General features: G+C 59.1%; 1 protein-coding gene across 1 annotated transcript; it reads right to left on the bottom strand.

Annotated features, from left to right (window-relative positions):
• Window positions 1-296: 296 nt before the first annotated feature.
• ZNF653 (zinc finger protein 653) lies at window positions 297-16,948 on the bottom strand. Its single transcript, XM_028088680.2, has 9 exons — window positions 16,650-16,948; window positions 10,006-10,049; window positions 7,722-7,937; window positions 3,384-3,986; window positions 3,054-3,234; window positions 2,839-2,950; window positions 1,608-1,722; window positions 930-1,029; window positions 297-717 (listed from the first exon to the last, which is right to left on the bottom strand). Exons 1-9 carry the CDS (start codon window positions 16,946-16,948, stop codon window positions 540-542), a joined length of 1,848 nt encoding a protein of 615 aa, XP_027944481.1. The 3' UTR covers window positions 297-539.
• Window positions 16,949-17,414: the final 466 nt, after the last annotated feature.

Genomic DNA, 17,414 nt, shown 5'->3' with positions numbered 1-17,414 from the left:
TCCATGAGGGATTTAGGAGCGGGCATCAGGATCCTAAGTCTTGGGAGATGTCCAGTGCTCTCCCAGGCTCCCAACCTCCCAACCCTGGGCCTGCGACAGGGAGTGTTTGGAGCTGCCAGGCCCAGATAGCTGAGGCAGCGCAGAGGCTGTGAGGGAAAGGGCATTCATTGTCCAGCATGTAGGGGCACCACCGCCTGCCTTGCCCTTGCTCAGGAAGGGACCAGGATGGAGACAAAGAGGGGCCCGGCCCCCCAAATCATCCAGGCCTAGGGGGAGGGCGTCTCCTTTCTCACTCTTTTAATCTCGCTCTGCTCTCTTGACACAGTTCTAGCAGTGCGGCCCCAGGCGCCACCTCCAGAGATAGGGCAGGGTTGGGGGGGACCAGCCCCGGGGGGAGGGGGGCCCAGCCCTGGGGCAGGGCAGGGACGCCTCCTTCCGGCCCGCGGTCCGGGAGGCCCCCGCGGCTGTGCGGGCCCCGGCAAGCCCGGGCGTCGTGTCCGAGCGGACGAATAAATAGGGGCGGTCAGTGGTTGGATGGGTCAGGCTGGCTTGTGGTCCGGGTGGCTTTTGAGCGTGTGGAACTTGACGCTGTCCAGCTTCTCGAAGCGCTTCCCACAGCGCTCGCACGTGAAGTTGTACTGAACCTCGGCCGTGTGCTTCTTCATGTGCCAGTTGAGCGACGCGCGCTGTCGGCACTGGTAGCCACAGATCTCGCACCTGCCGGGAGCCGGCGGGCGACCGGGGGCGGGGTCAGACTGGGGTGGGGCCGCATTGGGGCGGGGCCCAAGCTACGAGGACCCAGCCGCCCCCCTTGCCCCCGCCCCGGAATCCCAGGGGTGGACCCGCCCTCTGCCGGTCCAGGCCCAGGCACCCTCCCTCTCAGCCCCCTTCCCCCCCACCCCCGCCCCGCGGGGAAGCCTGTCACTCACTGCAGGGGCGTCTCGCCGGTGTGCGTGCGTCGGTGTACCTCCAGGTGGTTCTTCCTCTTGAAGGACTTGCCGCAGGTTTCGCAGGTGAATTCACGGACACCTGGGGGAGATGCGGGGCTGAGCACGCCGCCGTCGGGGGCGGGGGCTGCGGGACGTCTCTGCCGCGCTGCCGAGACCGGGTCTCCCCAGCGGTCTCCCGGACCTCCGGGCTCAGGGACACCAGATCCCACAGCCTCTGGGAGCCACTGCTGACTTTAATAACGAGGGCGGTTAATACCGAGGGCAGCTCACAGCCCCGTATGAGGCTCAGAGGCTGCCCGGGAAGGCGCTGGGGCAGAGCTGATATGTGAGCTCGGCTCCCCGGGAGGCACGGAGTGCAAACTGTCAAGCCAAAGTGGGTCTGAATTTGACCCCAGTATCAACTTCGGGGCGATTTCACATAAGAATCCAAGGTTCCCGCCTCTTGAAATATCTGAAGCCGTGTCCTCCCGCTGGACACAGGCCCCAAAGCTTCCCAATGAGTCAGCAGCCCAGGGTGGCAGTCCGGGGCGGGGGGGGGGGGCAGTCCTATGCCTGGGGACCCAGTGCTCCCTGGGGGTTTCAGCCCGCCTGCCCCCGCCCTAGATCCAAGGCCCATGACCCTATGCCCCGCGCTGCCAGCCCCACCCTGGGCCTGACCTGAATGGATGATCATGTGCCGCCGCAGGTGGTTGGATAAATAGAACTTCTTGCCGCAGCCAGGGTGTGGACACACTTTGGTCTTCCCTTTCCGATGCACAAGATTGACATGGTTCTGTAGGCAAGAGGGGCAGGAGTGGGGGAGTGGGGCTGTGGGTGTCATGGGCCCACCTCCAGGGCTCTCCGCGGTGGGGATAGATAAGGGTAGCTGGGAGGCAGGCTGGGGCCAGCCTTTCTGGAGGAAGGAAGAGGGGTGTCCGTGCCCATGCCCTTGCCCTTGCAAGGCCCCCCAGCTCTGAACAAAGGCCCAGGGACACAACTGGGATCAGCTGCAGCTTTCCTGTGCAACCACGCCAGCCAGGGCCTGGGCTGGGGCATCAGTCAGCCTTGTCATAAACCTTGTGGTGGGGCCCTGCTATTGGCTGTTTATGGATCGGGAGATGAGGCTCCAGAGGCTTAGGGTTTGGCCCATGTCTCACGGGTGGGCAGTGGCAGGGCTGGCCTGGATTCTGGCTCTCAGTCCCACAGCAGGCTTTGCCATGGAGCTGTGCTGCCCCCACAGTCTGGAGCAGGCAGCCCCTTCAGTCACTCCTTTGTTCTTTTATTCTTTAACTCACCAGCACACCTGTAGCTCCAGGGCCCAGCACTAGGCCTGGCACCCGAAAGGTGCTCCACACACACTGGAAAATGAGACTCAGCAAATTCAAAGGCCTACTGGTGCCGCCTCCTGCCACAGGTGGGAATGTGACAGGACCCTGTCTCTGCCCTTGGGGCATCCCATCCAGGCTCCAGAGGACAAACTACAGGGATGTCCTGGTGGTGCAGTAACGTGGGGCTCGCAGGCCCCACGAGCCCTGGAGAACTAGGGTGGGCTTCCGGGTGGAGAGGCATCCCGAGCCGAGCCTGGAGAAGAGGCATCCAGAGCCAAGAAGGTGGCCGGGGCAAAAAGCAGGCTGAGTTCAGGCCGGCTAAAGGCAGGACAAGGGCACTGGAGAGCTGAAAGGGGAGGCAGCGAGGTGATGCCTGGTGTCCTGCAGCCGAGGCAGGGTCAGTGAGAAGCTACTGAGAGGTGGGCGTGTGGGAGGCAGGCCAGTGGCACCCGGTGGGGCCAAGTGGGGCCTTTCGTGAGCTGCACTGCGCAGACGCCAGCACAGAGGCGGCAGGAAATGGACGCAGGCCCCGCAGGAAACGGACGCAGGCCCCGCTCAGCCTGCTTGGGTGGTGGCCTCACCTGGAAACTGCTGAGGGCCACATAGACCTGGCTGCAGCCCTCGTAGGGGCAGTGGAACATCTCTAGCAGGCCATCGGCATCCGTCACCCGAGTCCGCTTGCTCCGCCGCCTCCTGGAGGGGAAGGGGCCCATGGCGTCGGGGCTCTCACACCAGGCCGGCTGTGGGCCCATGGGCTGCTCCTTGTCCCAGCCCCCCCGGCTGCCCAGGCACCCACTTTTCGGGCTCCTTGGGGATCTCGTAGATGATGGCCGACATGTCACTGCCATCCAGCTCCTCCCCGTCCGCCTCTGCTTCAGGCTCTGCGCTCTCGGGCCCTGTCGCCGCCGGCTCTGCCAGCTCTGGGGCCACGGGCTCCTCCTTCTCTTCCTTCTTAAGCATGTACAGGTCCTCCTTCTCTACGGGGGTGGACACAGGGCGGGTGTCCGCGGGCAGACTCGTGTGGTTGAGGAGCTGGCTCTGGGGCCACCCCTCCGCCCTCCCTCCTCCTCCCAGGTCCCGCCCCAACCCCTGCCAGCGACCACAGCAGCCCCCCCACCCCCCAGACCTTTCTTGGTCTCGATGCCTGCCATGGCAGCAGGGTCCAGGGTGCTGGGCTGGCTGCCCTCGGGCTCCGTCTGGGTGTAGGCTGCTACACCCTCCATCATGGCGCAGGGCACCTCGTCCCCCAGGCCCCCAGCGGGGGCACCGCTGCCTGTTGCCACGTTGAGGTGGATGCCCTCGGCTGTGAGGGCATCGTAGCCAGGGCTGGCGATGATGATCACCTGCGAGCCAGGCACCATGCCCGGCATGGGACAGCTGGCCACCACCTCGCCCAGCGCCTCCTGGGGCATGTTCTCAAAGAGGGTGCCGGGGCCTGGGCCCACTTGCACGGGTACTGGCACGCACACCACCGTCTCCAGGGCCTCGGGCCCGCTGCCTGCCGGGTTGGGGCACAGCGGGGTGCCCTGCTCAGCCAGGCTCTCCATGTGGACGTCGAAGGGGATGTGCATGCCCTCCTGCGTGATGAGCCCGCTGCTGCCCGCCGGGCTGGTGGGGGTAACCGCCGCCGCCGCTACCTTGGCTGGCTGGCCCTCAGGGGGCTCCTCAGAGTCAGAGCCCGAGCCGGAGCTGGAAGAGTCGGAGCTGCCAGCCGCCAGGCCACTGCCCACTGCGGTGACAGAGGAAAGGGGACAGTCACAATAGCAATAGTGGCGGCAACAGTATCCGTCGAGGGCTTACTGGGGGCTGGGCACGGTAACCCCCTCAGTGCCACAAACACTGGTCATTTCTCAGTCCCCCTTGTGCCCCGACTGCCCCTGCTCCTCAGAGACGCTCTCCTCCCTCTGCCTCCAGACCCGAATTCTGGTTTTCTGGGCCCTCTCTGAGGGCCCCTTCTTAGCCTCGTTAGCCTTTACAGGTCTGGAAGGTTCTAGCCAGGGCTCTCCTCAGTGCTCCGCCCACCCCAGGGCCTCAGCTAGCCTGATGGTGGTAAATACGGCCCTCATTCTTGACACCAGCTGGGTGTCTGACAAGTCAATTCAGATGCCATGCTTAGTAAGGGCTCGGGTCCCACAAGACTGCCTGCTCCCGCCTTGGACACGGGCTACAAGACCCTGGCCGTTGTAATTCTGGTTATAAATTGTGGGTTTCTACGACGCTCTCTTCAGGTTTGATAATTTGCTAGAACAACTCACAGAACTCAGGAAAGTGCTTTACTTATGACTACAGTTTTATCACAAAAGATGCAACTCAGCAATAGTCAGAAGGAAGAGGTGCCCCGGGCAAGGTGTGGGGGCTGGGGCGGGAGCTGTCACGCCCTCTCCAGACGTGCCACCCTCCTAGCACCTCGAGGTGTTCACCAAGCCGCAAGCTCCCTGGACCTCCTTATTTAAAGAGTTTTTGCAACCCAGTCTCCAGCCCCAGTCTGTTCCTTGGGGGTCAGGGGTGGGGCTGAGAGATTCCCCCATCTAATCATGTGTCTGGTCTTTGGTGACCAGCCCCCAACCTGAAGCTATCTAGGGGACCCTGCCTGAGTCACCTAGATTAGCACAGACTCGGGTGTGCTCCAAAAGGGCCCCTTATGAAAAGGGCTCATGATGAACAATGAAGAACATTCCCATCACTCAGGAAATTCCAAGGATTTTAGGAGCTCTGTGCCAGGAACCAGGGACAAAGATTGAATATTGATTTTTATTATCCTGCCACCACCCATACTCCGATGCCTCTGTATGGACAGCTCCCGCCTGGACCTCCTGTGGGGCTGGGGCTCTTACCTCCCACTGCCTTCTCTGCTGCCCCCAGGGGGGTCTCACAGGCACCTCAGAATCTGCTCAGCAATTCTGGGCTCTGAATCTTCCCTAAGAAAAAGCCCATACCCTTCCCAGACATCCCCGTCTCAGGGGATGATGGCGGTTCTGTCCTTCCCAGTTGCTCAGGCCAAACAAAGTCCTAGGGCTGCCCCTGACTTCCCTTTCTCTCACACCCACTTCCAGTCTGTCAGCAAAACCCGTTGGCACTACATCCACATATTTAGGGATACTAGGGGGGGGTTCCTGCCCCAGGGCCTTTGCATTTGCTATTTGCTCTGCCTTAACACTCTTCTCTCAGACACCCGCAGGGGCTCCCTCCCTCATCTCCATCAGACCCTTTCCTAAAATGCTATTTATTCAGGGAATTCTCTGACCACCTTATCTCAAATAGCATTCTTTTCTCTCCTTAATTTTCCTCCAAAATACCACCTTCCACTGTACTCTAGATATTAATTGTTTATCTTGTTTCCTCTCTGCTTCCCCTCTAGATCATAATCTCCACAAGGATAGGGGGCCCTGTGCACAGGCCCCAGTGCCCAGAAGGCCGCCTGGCACCTACTGAGCACACAGTTCTAAAAACGAATGAATCTCAGCCCAACATTGTGATGAAGGTCAAGGAGACCAACATTTCGCCCAGGTATTTCGTGCTGAAGTCCACACACACAGGGAGAAACGGGACAGAAAAATCAAGAACTGACCCTCGGGTACACACTCATGACGGAGTCGGGGCGCATTGTCTGGGGACCATGCGTCCTATCCTCCCAGAAGTTCACATGGAGCACGCAGGCTCTGGAGCCAGACTTCAGGGTGGGATCTTGGTGCTCCCCGCTCCAGCTGTGTGAATGTGGGGGCCTTACGTAACCTCTCTGGGCCTGGGGATAAATTGGCACCTACCCCAGGGGGTGTTTGGAATAATGAAGAAATCTGTGTAAAGCGCCTCAGACACTACCAGGCTCTGAGTAAGCACCCTATCAATGTTTTCTATTATCATTCTTATCATAATGCCCCATCCCTGACTCAAGGCCCCCAGACAGCAGCAGGAGTGGGGTAGGGGGATCAGCCCCTCCTTGTAACACCCTGTAATCTGCAGGGTGAGCTGAGTCCCTGGGCTCCACCCTAAAGCAGGGGGCAGTCACCTAGTGAGTTGGGGGCATGGCCTGGGTGTGCGCCTGCCTCCCCAACTGTAGAGTCTAGCTGTGAAGGCCAGACTGCACTTCTTTCCAGGTGATCATAACATTAATCACAGAAATGGCTGCACATCCCCTGGCCTCTCACAGTCCCGGCAGGAGGTGCTCCTACTTAGTGAGAAGCAGCCTGGGCCACCCCAGGCAGAGAGCTGGTAAGGGAGCTGCTGAGGGAACAGGGCTGGGACAGGGACACAGCCCCTCCCCCACAGCCCCCCCCGCCCCCCTACAGCCACAGCCGACCCACCAGCCCGTCATCTCAGCATTCATTCCTGAGAGCCAGATTGGGCAGCCACTGGTGTCAAAGTTGGGTGGGGGTGTGGACCCATCGCCAGAGGGGTCAGTCACAGTTAGTTTCCTCGACTGCCAAGTGGGGCTAATGAAGAGCTGTAAGGTGGTTTGGGTCGGGGGGCACCTGGAGTGGGGAGAGGACCGGGGAGCGGCCGGCTGCATGCTGGGGTCTGGCTGGGGCACAGGGGACAGCCATTGGCCAGGGGGCCCGCCTGGAACACCTCTCGCCCACGGCTTCCCCTTGGCCAGCTGGGATGCCACCTGCTCTGAGGCTCCTGCCAGTGCGCACTCAGCCCTGGCAACTGACCTCACCCTCCGCCCTGGCGGGGCACCTGGCGGTGGGCCCCGGACTCCTTCTCGCAGCTGAAGCTGAGCCCCTGAGGCCGGCAGGCAGGTGGGCAGCCCCTCGCCACCCACAGTGTCTCCTCTGCACCCCACCCCCCAACCAGGACCAACTGGGCCTCGGTAACGGAGTCCCTCCCAGTCCTGCTGCGTGTTCAGGACCCATGACCCACATGGGCCGGCAGAGGAGGGGCAGGGGTAGTGGGGGGAGAGACCGATGGGGGGAGGGGAGTGGGGGTGTGGGGGAGACAGGGAGAGACTGGGGGAGACAGGGAGAAGGCAGGAGACAGAAGGGAGAGGATGAAACAGAAGAGTGAGAGAGGGAGGGGGGACGAGAGCTCAAGAACAGAGAACGGGGAGGAAGGAGACCCGGGCAGAGAGCGCAGGAGGATTAGGCTGGGAGAGAGCCCAGAACAGAAGGGGAAAGGGCCAGGAAAAACAGAGGAGGAGGTAGAGGCCCAGAGAGCAGCCCAGCCTGAGGAGGCCCGGCACCCACCCCTCTCTCCAGCCGCTGAGCCAGGCTTCCCCGACCCCCGGCCCAGTTGGCCTCGGGCACAGCTGTCCCTCTGGAAAATGGGGGCCGCTGCCTCTCAGCTCCAGGACTTGGAAGATTGCAGCTCAGCCTGCCGGGCCCAGGCGCCATCCCTGAGGCCAGCGCCAGCCTCCTTGCTCTGATGTTTCCAGTGCTGGCCTGAGGCCGACAAGACCCGCGAGGGCAGGGAGTCCAGGGCGCCCCAGCCCATGAGGAGCCATAGAGCCCTCACCCCTCGGACCCACCTTTGTCGCTGTCAGGGTCTGAATCGCTGAGGGGCTTCAGGGGCGAGTGCAGGTCTTGGAAGTAGCGGTGGCCGGCCTCGCACTGCCACACGGCCGTGGTGTACAGACCGAAGGTGGGGTCCAGCTCGGCCAGGTGCGGCTCGTACGGGCAGCGGTGTTTGTGGTCCTCGTACCAGATCACCACATTCTTCAGGCAGTTCACGTTGCGCCGCCTCCCTACACACACAGGGCGGGGCCCGGAGTCAGGGGTAGTGCTCGCCCCCCCAGGGCCCCAGGACGCCCCGGCCTTAGGGCTCCCTGGGCGGTGAGACACCTTCCTGCACCCTGTCCAGGCCCGTCCCCAGTTTGCAGATGAAGAAACAGGCTCTGAGAGGTGAGATCCACGCTGGTGATAACGGAGACCGGCCAGACTGTCCTCACTGAATAAGTTGAACCACATAAACTATGGAGCCTGGCACGTGATAGGTGCGCAGTGGTTAGTTGCTGCTTGTTGTTAATAGACTCACCCTCATCAACGTCTCAATGTCTCTGGCCTGGACCAGCTAAGTCCCCTCTGCCCTGGTCTCTCTGCTCCCACATTTGTCCCACTACAGTCTACTCGGCCTACAGCCAACAGAGGGGGCCTGCTGCAAACACTTGAGTCAGGCCATGCCCCACCTCTGCCCAGAATCCATCAGGGTTCCCACCTGGCTGGTGTTAAAAGCCAAAGTCCTCCCCAGAGCCACCAGGCCCTACATGTTCTGCCCCATCACCTGCCCTTCTCCTTGATCACTTCATCCCAGCCTCATGGCCTCCTCCCTGTTCCTGAAATGAGCAGAGTATGGCCCTGCCTCAGGGCCTTTGCACAGACTGTGTCTCCTTCCAGATGACTGCCTTGCCCTTCCCCCTTCACTCAGGTCTTTCCCTCAGTCTGCCACCCCCTCCCCACTGTCCTTCTAGCCGACCTGACTTGCTGTTCTTTCTCTCCAGGTAGCACCTAAATACCATTTGTGGTTATCTCTGTCCATGTTTCTGTCTTCCCTACTAGAATGCCAGCTCCCCAAGGGCAGGGACCCGTTTGTTGCTCCTCTTGTATCCCCAGTGCCTACACAGTGCCTGGCACATAGTACGTCTGCTGGATGAGTAGATGCTTTAAGGAGGTGGGCCCGGTGGAGCCAGCCTGTGGATTCAAATTCTGACTGCCACTTTGTAGCTGGGTGGCTCCAGGCAAGGGACTTGGCTTCTCTGAACCTCTTCTGGGCCAGGGGAGAATGACAGTCCCCGTTCCTTGAGGGCTGCCAGAGAGGAGGGAGGGAAGACATTGACAGGGCACGGAACGGGGCTGGATACACTTTGAATGCCCAAGAAATGGAACCTGCCATATGTCTAACGATGCTGGTCCTGCAGCCAAGGGGGAGGGGACTGTCCTCCCAGTCTCCCAGGCTGGGAGATGAGGAGGGGGCCCAGAAGGGTCCTGGGCCTAGGGATGTTGTCTGGAGCCTCCAACCCAGTGACGACGGTGGAGACAACAGGGACCCCACCCCTAGTCGCCCCTCCAGTCTGGCGCTTGCCTCTGTATCTCCCTCCTCACCCCTTTGAGCTTTGGAGGTCACAGACTTAGCTCGCCCCTTGCCTCTGACACCTGTGAGAAGGGGTGGGACTCGCTGCCACCAGACGGCTGTTCCTGGGCCGGTGGCCCTCACCCTGCTGGACAAGGCCCGAGACCCACAGCACCAGGGCTCAGAGGTTCACGGCCGAGGGGTGGGAGGGATGTACTGCAGGCCTCCACTCCGACTGTTCACGCCCTGCTCCCCTCAGCTGTTCCCTCTGCCCTGTCCAGCTCTCCCCTGGGTGACTCCCCTGCACCAAGGCAGGACAGTGCAGGAGCTAAGGGGACTGCTCTGGTGACATGGGTCTGTGGTCTGGCCTGGCCCCTTGCCAGTTTGCGGCGTGGGGTGGTGACTTGGCCTTTTATGTGTGAGATGGGGGTGGTGGGGGCACCCCACTGGGCACAGCACAGGTGCCAGTCCCCTTCCTGCCCCCGCCCCCAGGCCCAGCTGGGTCAGACCCTTCCTACGGGCCCCCAGGGCCCCCACTCCCCTGCCACGGCCCTGCTGGGCCTGTCCCCCATCTTCCCCTGAGACCATGGGCTCTGTGAGGGCAGGGCTGGATCTGTGCGAGTCCGCACAGCCCTGGCCCGTGCAGGCCCTCCACAAATGGGGCCTGAGGATGAGTGAGGGAACGAACAACAAAGCCACTTACTCCCAACACCCATCCCCTCCCCGCTGGCTGTAGCCCCACTTACTTTTCTTCCGCTTTGGCTTTTTGGGGACCTGCTCCCAAGGCTTCCTGTAAGACAGAGAGGCAGGGGGAGTGAGCACAGGGCCTGCTGATGCTGAGCTAGCGACAGCATCCTGCTCCAAGGCCTAACTGTAGCTGCTGTTCTATTTCCCAGGGGACTCTCTCCTCCACTGACACCAGCCCTTGGACCATGGTCTAGCATCGCCACCCGTTTTGCCAAGTGGGGAAATGAGGCTGAGGAGTGAGGCTGCCTGCCCAGAGTCCTGTGGCCAGGGAGTGGAGAACTCAGAAAAGGGGTAACGAAAAGTGTGGCAGGCAGAATTCTACACTGGCCCCACGATTCCCAACTCAGGGTCACACACCCTCTACAGTCCTCTTCCCCCATGAGTGGGGCGGCCTGAAAATATGATGGGATACCACTCCTGTGCCTAGGTGACTTGAATGAATCAGGAGGGAGCTTTCCAAGGTGGGCCTGGCCGAATCAGGGGAGCCCTTAAGGCCGAGGATATGAGAGGCCTATGAGGGGACAGGACCTGAGAACGGCCTCTGGGAGCTGAAAGCAATCCCAGTTGACAGCCTCAAGGCTGTGGCGACCTCAGCTGTACAACCCAGGAGGGCATGAATTCTGCCAATGCTCTGAGGGAGTCTGGAAGCAGCTCCTTCCCTAGTCGAGCCTCCAGATGAAGACGCGGCCAGCTGAAACCCTTGTTTCAGCCCTGTGTGACCTTGAGCAGAAGACCCTGCCCCTGACCCTACCTGCCTGCTCTATGTGGACCCCAGCCCAAGGTGCTGCCCCCTCCATCAGTCCTGCCCCTGCAGCCAGCTCAGGTCCACGTGCCCTGGCCATCATGCCCACCTGCCTCTGGGGCCTTCCCACTTTGGCTGGAGCCCAACATCCTGACTGTGTGCCCCTGTGACCAAGGCCTCAGGGTGCCCAGGGTAAGGCTGGGCCCAAACACTGGGGCCCCCCAAGGCTTCCCAAACTCGGATGGCCACCAGAACTGCCAGGTAGGATCCTGATCCCATACAGGCCACTTGGCTGTGGCCCAGTACTGGCTCTACACGTGCTGAGGGCGGGTGCTTTGGAGTCACCTCTCCTGCACCCACTAGGGGCCTCCCTCTCCCTTCCTGATGCCATGCTTCTGGGTCTGCCTGCCCGCTCTGGCTGCTTCCTCATCCTTTTTTTTTTTTTTTTAATTAATTTATTTAAGTAATCTCTACACCCAGGGTATCTGGGTGGCTCAGTTGGTTAAGCATCTGACTCTTGATTTTGGCTCCAATCTCAGGATTGTGAAATCAAGCCCTGAGTCAGGATCGGCACTCAGCGGGGAATCTGCTTGAGATTCTCTTTCCTCTCTCTCTCCCTCTGCCCACTCGCACTCTCTCTCTCTCCCCCTCAAATAAATAAAAAAATCTTAAAAAAAAAAAAAACTCTACACCCAATGTGGGGCTTGAACTCATGACCCCGAGATGAAGAGTTGCACGCTCTTCTGAGTTAGCCAGCCAGGTGCCCCTCATCCTTCCTTTTCTACGCTGCAGCAGAAGGCCCTGAGACTCTGGATGACCTTGACTCCCCATGCCTCAGGTCCCCATCTGTAGCATGGGATCATAACCATGCTTCCTTGTGGGACTGGTGCATAACCTTGAGGTTATGTGCATTCAGAGAGCTTGGTGTGGCCCCTGGCACTTAGTAACCACTCAGCAAATGGTAGATATGATCCCTGTGTGTCTGGAACGCTAGCCTCCCTGCTATGGCCCAAACCATGCTCTCACCACAAAGTATCCTGAGGCAGCCCAGGTCTCTTGTCAGCTTTACCATCTACTCCACCTGACCCGTCCAGCCTGGTAACAATTCACAGCCCCCACACCCCACATCTGGTCCCAGGACAGCTCCCCCGGGCTCCTCTGCCCCCTCCTGCCCCTGGCTCACCCCCTGTCCAGGTCTCTGCCCCCCCCACCTCATTCCAGATGCCTCCATCTCCGCCCACGGCTCTCCCCTCCCCTCCAAGGGGGCAGGCTAGCCGCCCAGATCCTCGTCCAAACGCCCATGGCCACCTCTGCGCACTCACAGTGTTGCCATGACTGGGGTACTGGGAACACTACTTAGTGTTTGGTGCCAGTCAGATCCGAGTTCAAGTCTTCTCTCTACCACTGACTGTGTGACCTCAAGCAGGTCTTGTCCCCTCTGAGCCTCAATGTCCTCATCTGGTAAGTGGGGAAAATAGTGCCTCCCACACAGAATCACTGTGGCGATTAAACAAGGCCACACCTCAAACTGCCTTCCCTCCCCTTGCCCACTTCTCTGAGTTCCACCCCTTACACGTTGCCGTTTGAGGACAGCAGCTGCTGGGGCTTCTCTGCAGCTCTGCTTTCCTCGCAGTGGCCAACCCCCAAACGGTGCCCAGCAGCTCTCCTTCACTCTCCTCTGCCATTTGCTTTCACGCTCAACTCCATCATCCCCTCCAACTGACCAGCACACCATCAGTTCTTCTACCCTGGATTTAAATAATCTGGAGCCCCTTCCCTGTCAACTCCCGCCCATATGCCCCCTTTGAGCTGTCTATACGCATGTGCAGTCTTCCTGTCTTCTCCTCTTGTCTCCCTCGAGCCCCTCGAGTCAGGGTTTTCTTCACTATGCCACACACTGCCCCGTTCCGGCCCCCAGGGGTGGCCGCCTCACTCGGCCCAGCAGTGTTCGTTGGCAGACCCTTCCCTTGGCCTCCAGGATGCCCCCCCAGCGGGTTCTCCACCAGCCTCCCAGCTGCTGCTTCTTCGTCTCCCTGACTCCTCTAAGCACAGACAGCAAGCGTGGGGCTCAGACCTGTGTGTCTACCCGCGCCCCCTTGGCAACCTCCGGCATCATACCATCACTGACCTGGTGACCCCCAAATCCGGATCTCCCACCTGGCCCTCTCCTGACCACGCCTCCCCAACACTACATGTAGGGGTCTTGCAGACAACTCACATGTGAGCTGTCATATTTCCCCTTGACCTGTCCCTTCTCTGTTAACGGCACCTGCAACTTTCCAGGTGCTCAGGTCCAAACCTGGGGGCGTTTCTCATATCCATACCTATCAGCAAACCCTGTTGGCCCTAATGTCAACCACTTCTCCCCACTTCTGCATGGCTCCACCTCACTCACCTGGACCAGTGCAGTCAGCTCCTTCCTGGTCTGCCATCTCTGGCCCTCCCCTCCCACAGCCTCAACATCAGAGTCCGTGTGCTTCTTTTCATTTGCTTGTTAACATTTTAAGATGTAAAAAGAAAAATTCAAACACATACAAAGCTAGAGAGAAGAGTGAACCTCCTGGAGACCATCATCAGCATTAAAGACTGCCAACTCTTAGCCAACCTTGTTTCAGTGCATCCCCCGCCCAATCCTCCTGCCACACACATCCTGGAGAGTGCTTCTGTTAAAATATAAGCCAGGGGGGCACCTGGGTGGCTCAGTTGGTTAATCTACTGCCTTCGGCTCAGGTCATGATCCTGGAGTCCCAGGATCAAGCCCCACATCGGGCTCCCTGCTCAGCAGGGAGTCTGCTTCTCCCTCTGACCTCTTGTGTTCTCTCTCTCATTCTCTCTCTCTCTCTCAAATAAATAAATAAAATCTTTAAAAATATATATATAAGCCAGGTATGGGACCCCTCTGTCCAAAATTCTGTACTTAAAAAAAGCAAAACAAAACAAAACAAAAGCCAAAAAGCCCTATCAGGCCTCTCACTTCACTGGGAGAAAAAAACCAGAGCCCTCCATGCAGTCCACAAGGCCCTGTCACCTTCCTGTCCTTGCCTTTTCCCACTCTTCATCCTCATTGCGCTCCAGCCACACGGGTCTCCTCACTACCCCATGTTCACACCAGGCTGAGCCCTGCCTCAGGGCCTTTGCACCTGCCATTCCTTCTTCCTCAAACATTCTTCCCCCAGATATCTGCAGGGCTCTCCCTGGCGTCCTTTAGGTCTGTACCCCAGATGCCATCCTCTCACTGTGGCCCACCCTAACACCCTACCTAGACCTCCGGCACCCCGTCCTGATTCCTCTTTCCCTATTTCACCTTTTTTCTTTACATAGCCCCTATCAATCTCTCACACACTACATAATTTATTCATTATGGTAAATAATAGTAGATGTATAGTAATGCAGTAGACAAGCCTTTGCACAGTAGACAAGTCTCTGCCCTCTAAATGGCATCTCCATAAAGCATTTTCTGTTGTTCACTGCTGCACCACGAGCACCTATATGAGTGCCCAGCACATAGCAGGTGCTGATTAAGCGCTCCTTAAACGAATGGACACTGGAGACTCCACTACTGACCACTGTTTCCCTTTTCCCACTGGCTGCTAGGATGGCTCTGAGGCAAATTCAGGGCCCCTTCTCCATTCCCACTTCTTCATGTCTTTTGAACCCCTCTGGTCAGGTTTTTAACTCACCATGCCACGAAACTGCCCTTGTCATGTCCCCTGTGACTTATGCCTTAATCTAATAGCACTGATCCTGGCCCCGCTGTGCCCCTCCTTTTCCTTTCTCTTTTCTTTTTTTTTTTTAAATTAATTTATTTATTTGAGAGAGAGAGAGCACACAAGTGGTGGGGAGGGGCAGAGGCAGAGGGAGAAGCAGACTCCCTGCAAAGCAGAGAGCTCGACGTGGGCCTGATCCCGGGACCCCGAGATGACAACCGGAGGCAAAGGCAGATGCCCAACTTACTGAGCCATCCCGGCGTCCCTCCTTTCTCTTTTCATCCCACTTTTCGTTTCTGTCTTCTGGTCCATGTTGTGCATAGTCTTGAACTGAAATCTTTCCAGGTACAAGACAGTTACAAATAATTTTGAAGACTTGAAATAAGTGACCCCCTATCTCTGGTCATGTCCATTTCCACAGGAGATGCCTCACTCAGGGTAGTGTATTTTCCCAACTACCCATGTGTCCCGGGGCCCGGTTATTGCCATGCACGGCCTGGGTTGTCTCCGTGTCCTGGCCCCAGTTCTGCAGGACTACACAAACTGAGCTTCTGCAAATACCACTTTCAGCTTAGGGACCTCCAGGGGCTCCCTCTGGCCAGTGGTTCTCAACTCCAGCTGCACATATCTCCCGGAAGCTTTGTAGTAAAAAGCACAAGGTCTGCAACTCTACTCAGATTAACTGAATCAGTAACTCCAATAAGGGGGTGGGGCCCTCCTGGGTGGCTCAGTCAGTTAAATGTGGGACTCTTGATTTCAGCTCAGGTCATGATCTCAGAGTTGTGAGATCGAGTTCCACAACGGGTTAAGCTGTGCTGGGCATGGAGCCTGCTTAAGATTCTCTCTCCTTGGGCGCCTGGGTGGCTCAGTCGTTAAGTGTCTGCCTTTGGCTCAGGTCATGATCCCAGGGTTCTGGGATCGAGTCCCACATTGGGCTCCCTGCTCGGCAGGAAGCCTGCTTCTCCCTCTCCCACTCCCCCGCTTGTGTTCCTGCTGTCGTTGTCTCTCTCTCTGTCAAATAAATAAAATCTTTAAAAAAAAAAAGATTCTCTCTCCTTCTCACTCTGCTCCCCCTCCACCCCCACCCCCTGTCCCCACTTGCACTCTCTATCTCTCTGTCAAAAAAAGAAAGAAAGAAAGAAACTCCAATAATGGAACACTAGCTTGAGCATCTCCTGCTCCACTCTTGGGCATATAAGCCAGCCTGCCACCCCAGGGAGGCGGTGGGTGCAATTCAGAAGGATCTGGTTGATTCTTGACCCTTAGACTCTCCCCCCAGAGAAACATGCCAATGTGTGCAAATAAAAACCAGGGCACAACAAGGATTCTGGCGCAGCATTGCTTGTGACAGAGAACAAATATCATCATAACAACTAATACCTGGAGTGCTCACTATGTGCCAACCATGTTCTAAGCCTTTTGCTGTATTTTAACTCATTTAATTGTCACACCAACCTATTAGGCAGGAAGGGAAAAATTGCATCCACACTCCTCATTCTCAAGACTGAGACTCTGCAAAGGCCTCTGCCCTCTACCTGAGCAGCTAACTTGGGACTTCCTCTTCCCCTGAGTCTCCATGGGCTAAGGGGCTCCCCAGGAGCCAACAAGAGGTTTAAAGGAATGCGATCTGGATTGTGAGGAGTCTCCCTATGTCTGGGGTCGAGGGTTGTGGGAATGGGGCCACACACAGCCCCAGATGGAGTGCCAGAACCTCACAAGGGACAGGGCTGGGGGGCCGAGTGTATCCAGTTCACAGCCCCAGGCTACACAGTAGGGGTTTTAGAGGATGAGGCATGTGAGATCCCAAGGACCAGCAAGGAAGAAGGGGCATTAAGGCCTCAGGAGGCTGGGCCGCCCCTCCAGGGACTAGGCAGTTAGAACGCTTGGAGGTGGGGCCCGAACTAGGATTGGGCAGCCAGAAATCCAGCGGGCGGGGCCAAGTGCTAAGAGGCGGGTTGAGAGGCTGGGCGCATCCTAGGATTGGGCAGTCGGAAAGACGGGAGGCGGGGCCGCGAGCCAGGCGCGTCCCAGGACCGGCGGCAGGAGACCCAGGCCGGCAGGCCGGTCACTGGGCGGGGCTCACAGGTGCCGGGGGCGGGGCCGGGGGCAGAGGGGGCGGGACCAGGCTCGGCGGGGAATGGAGGCGTCTCCGCCCTCGTTCGCTCCCTCCCTCCCTCGGGCCGGGCCCCCTCACCCGTGGCGGCCGCTACGCTGGCCGCGCTCCAGCGAGATGAGATAGGCTGCGAGCTTGGCGTCGCTCCAGCCGCTGCGGCGCCGCAGGTCCACCCAGGGCCCGTGCGCCTCGCCCAGGTACACACGCCGCACGTCGTACTTCTTCCGGGACTCGAGCCGCCGCCGGGCTCGGTCGGACTCCGTGAGCCGCGGCCGACCCCGCGCCTTGCGGCCCGCCGCGCCCTCCTCGGCCGCCGCCTCCCCGCCTGCGCCCGCCTCAGCCTCCGCCTCCGCCTCGGGCTCCGGCACCCGCTCCGCCATCCCCCCCTCCCTGGTTACCAACCTCCCCCGTTGTTAGGAGCCCGGCCGGAAGTGGCGCGCATCTTCCGCGCCGACGGGAAATTTCTCACGGACTTTCACTGCCCCACGGCGCCAAGAGGAGACCGAGAGCAGAAACTGCGCATGCGCATCACAAGCGCTACCAACAACCCGTTCTTCTCTTACTCCTTTTCTCTGTTAAACTTTCTAACTTCGCAGAGACCGAGGGAGGGGCTTAGGTTTGAGGCCAGCCGCGGGAAGAAAGACCTAGATGAGCCCGTAGACCCTGGGAGGTAGGGGCTCCTCTCTCCACGCCTCATCCTGAATGCATCCTGGAGATGACAAGGGAAGGGGACGAGCTGTCAGGTGAAGGCAGCGGGAAAGCCTGGGGTCCAATCTGTCCGTCCCGGATGCTGCAGATCCCTTGAAAAGCCAGGCCACCAAGCATTAAAGGTACAGAGACGCCACA

This window comes from Eumetopias jubatus, unplaced genomic scaffold, assembly GCF_037043125.1.
Source record: "Eumetopias jubatus isolate StellerSeaLion01/CBP00866 unplaced genomic scaffold, mEumJub1_p1.0 scaffold_1, whole genome shotgun sequence".
Taxonomy (NCBI): Eukaryota; Metazoa; Chordata; class Mammalia; order Carnivora; family Otariidae; genus Eumetopias; species Eumetopias jubatus.
The sequence above is the reverse complement of the archived record's forward strand: the minus strand, read 5'-3'. Positions and strand labels throughout refer to the sequence as shown.

Excerpts from the sequence above, each read along its gene's own strand:
- ZNF653 (XM_028088680.2), bottom strand. The coding sequence starts at position 16,948 with ATGGCGGAGCGGGTGCCGGAGCCCGAGGCGGAGGCGGAGGCTGAGGCG. Across the intron at positions 1,723-2,838 it reads TGGCCCTCAGCAGTTTCCAG|AACCATGTCAATCTTGTGCA; the intron begins GTGAGGCCACCA and ends TCTTGCCTACAG. Across the intron at positions 718-929 it reads ACCGGCGAGACGCCCCTGCA|GTGCGAGATCTGTGGCTACC; the intron begins GTGAGTGACAGG and ends GGCTCCCGGCAG.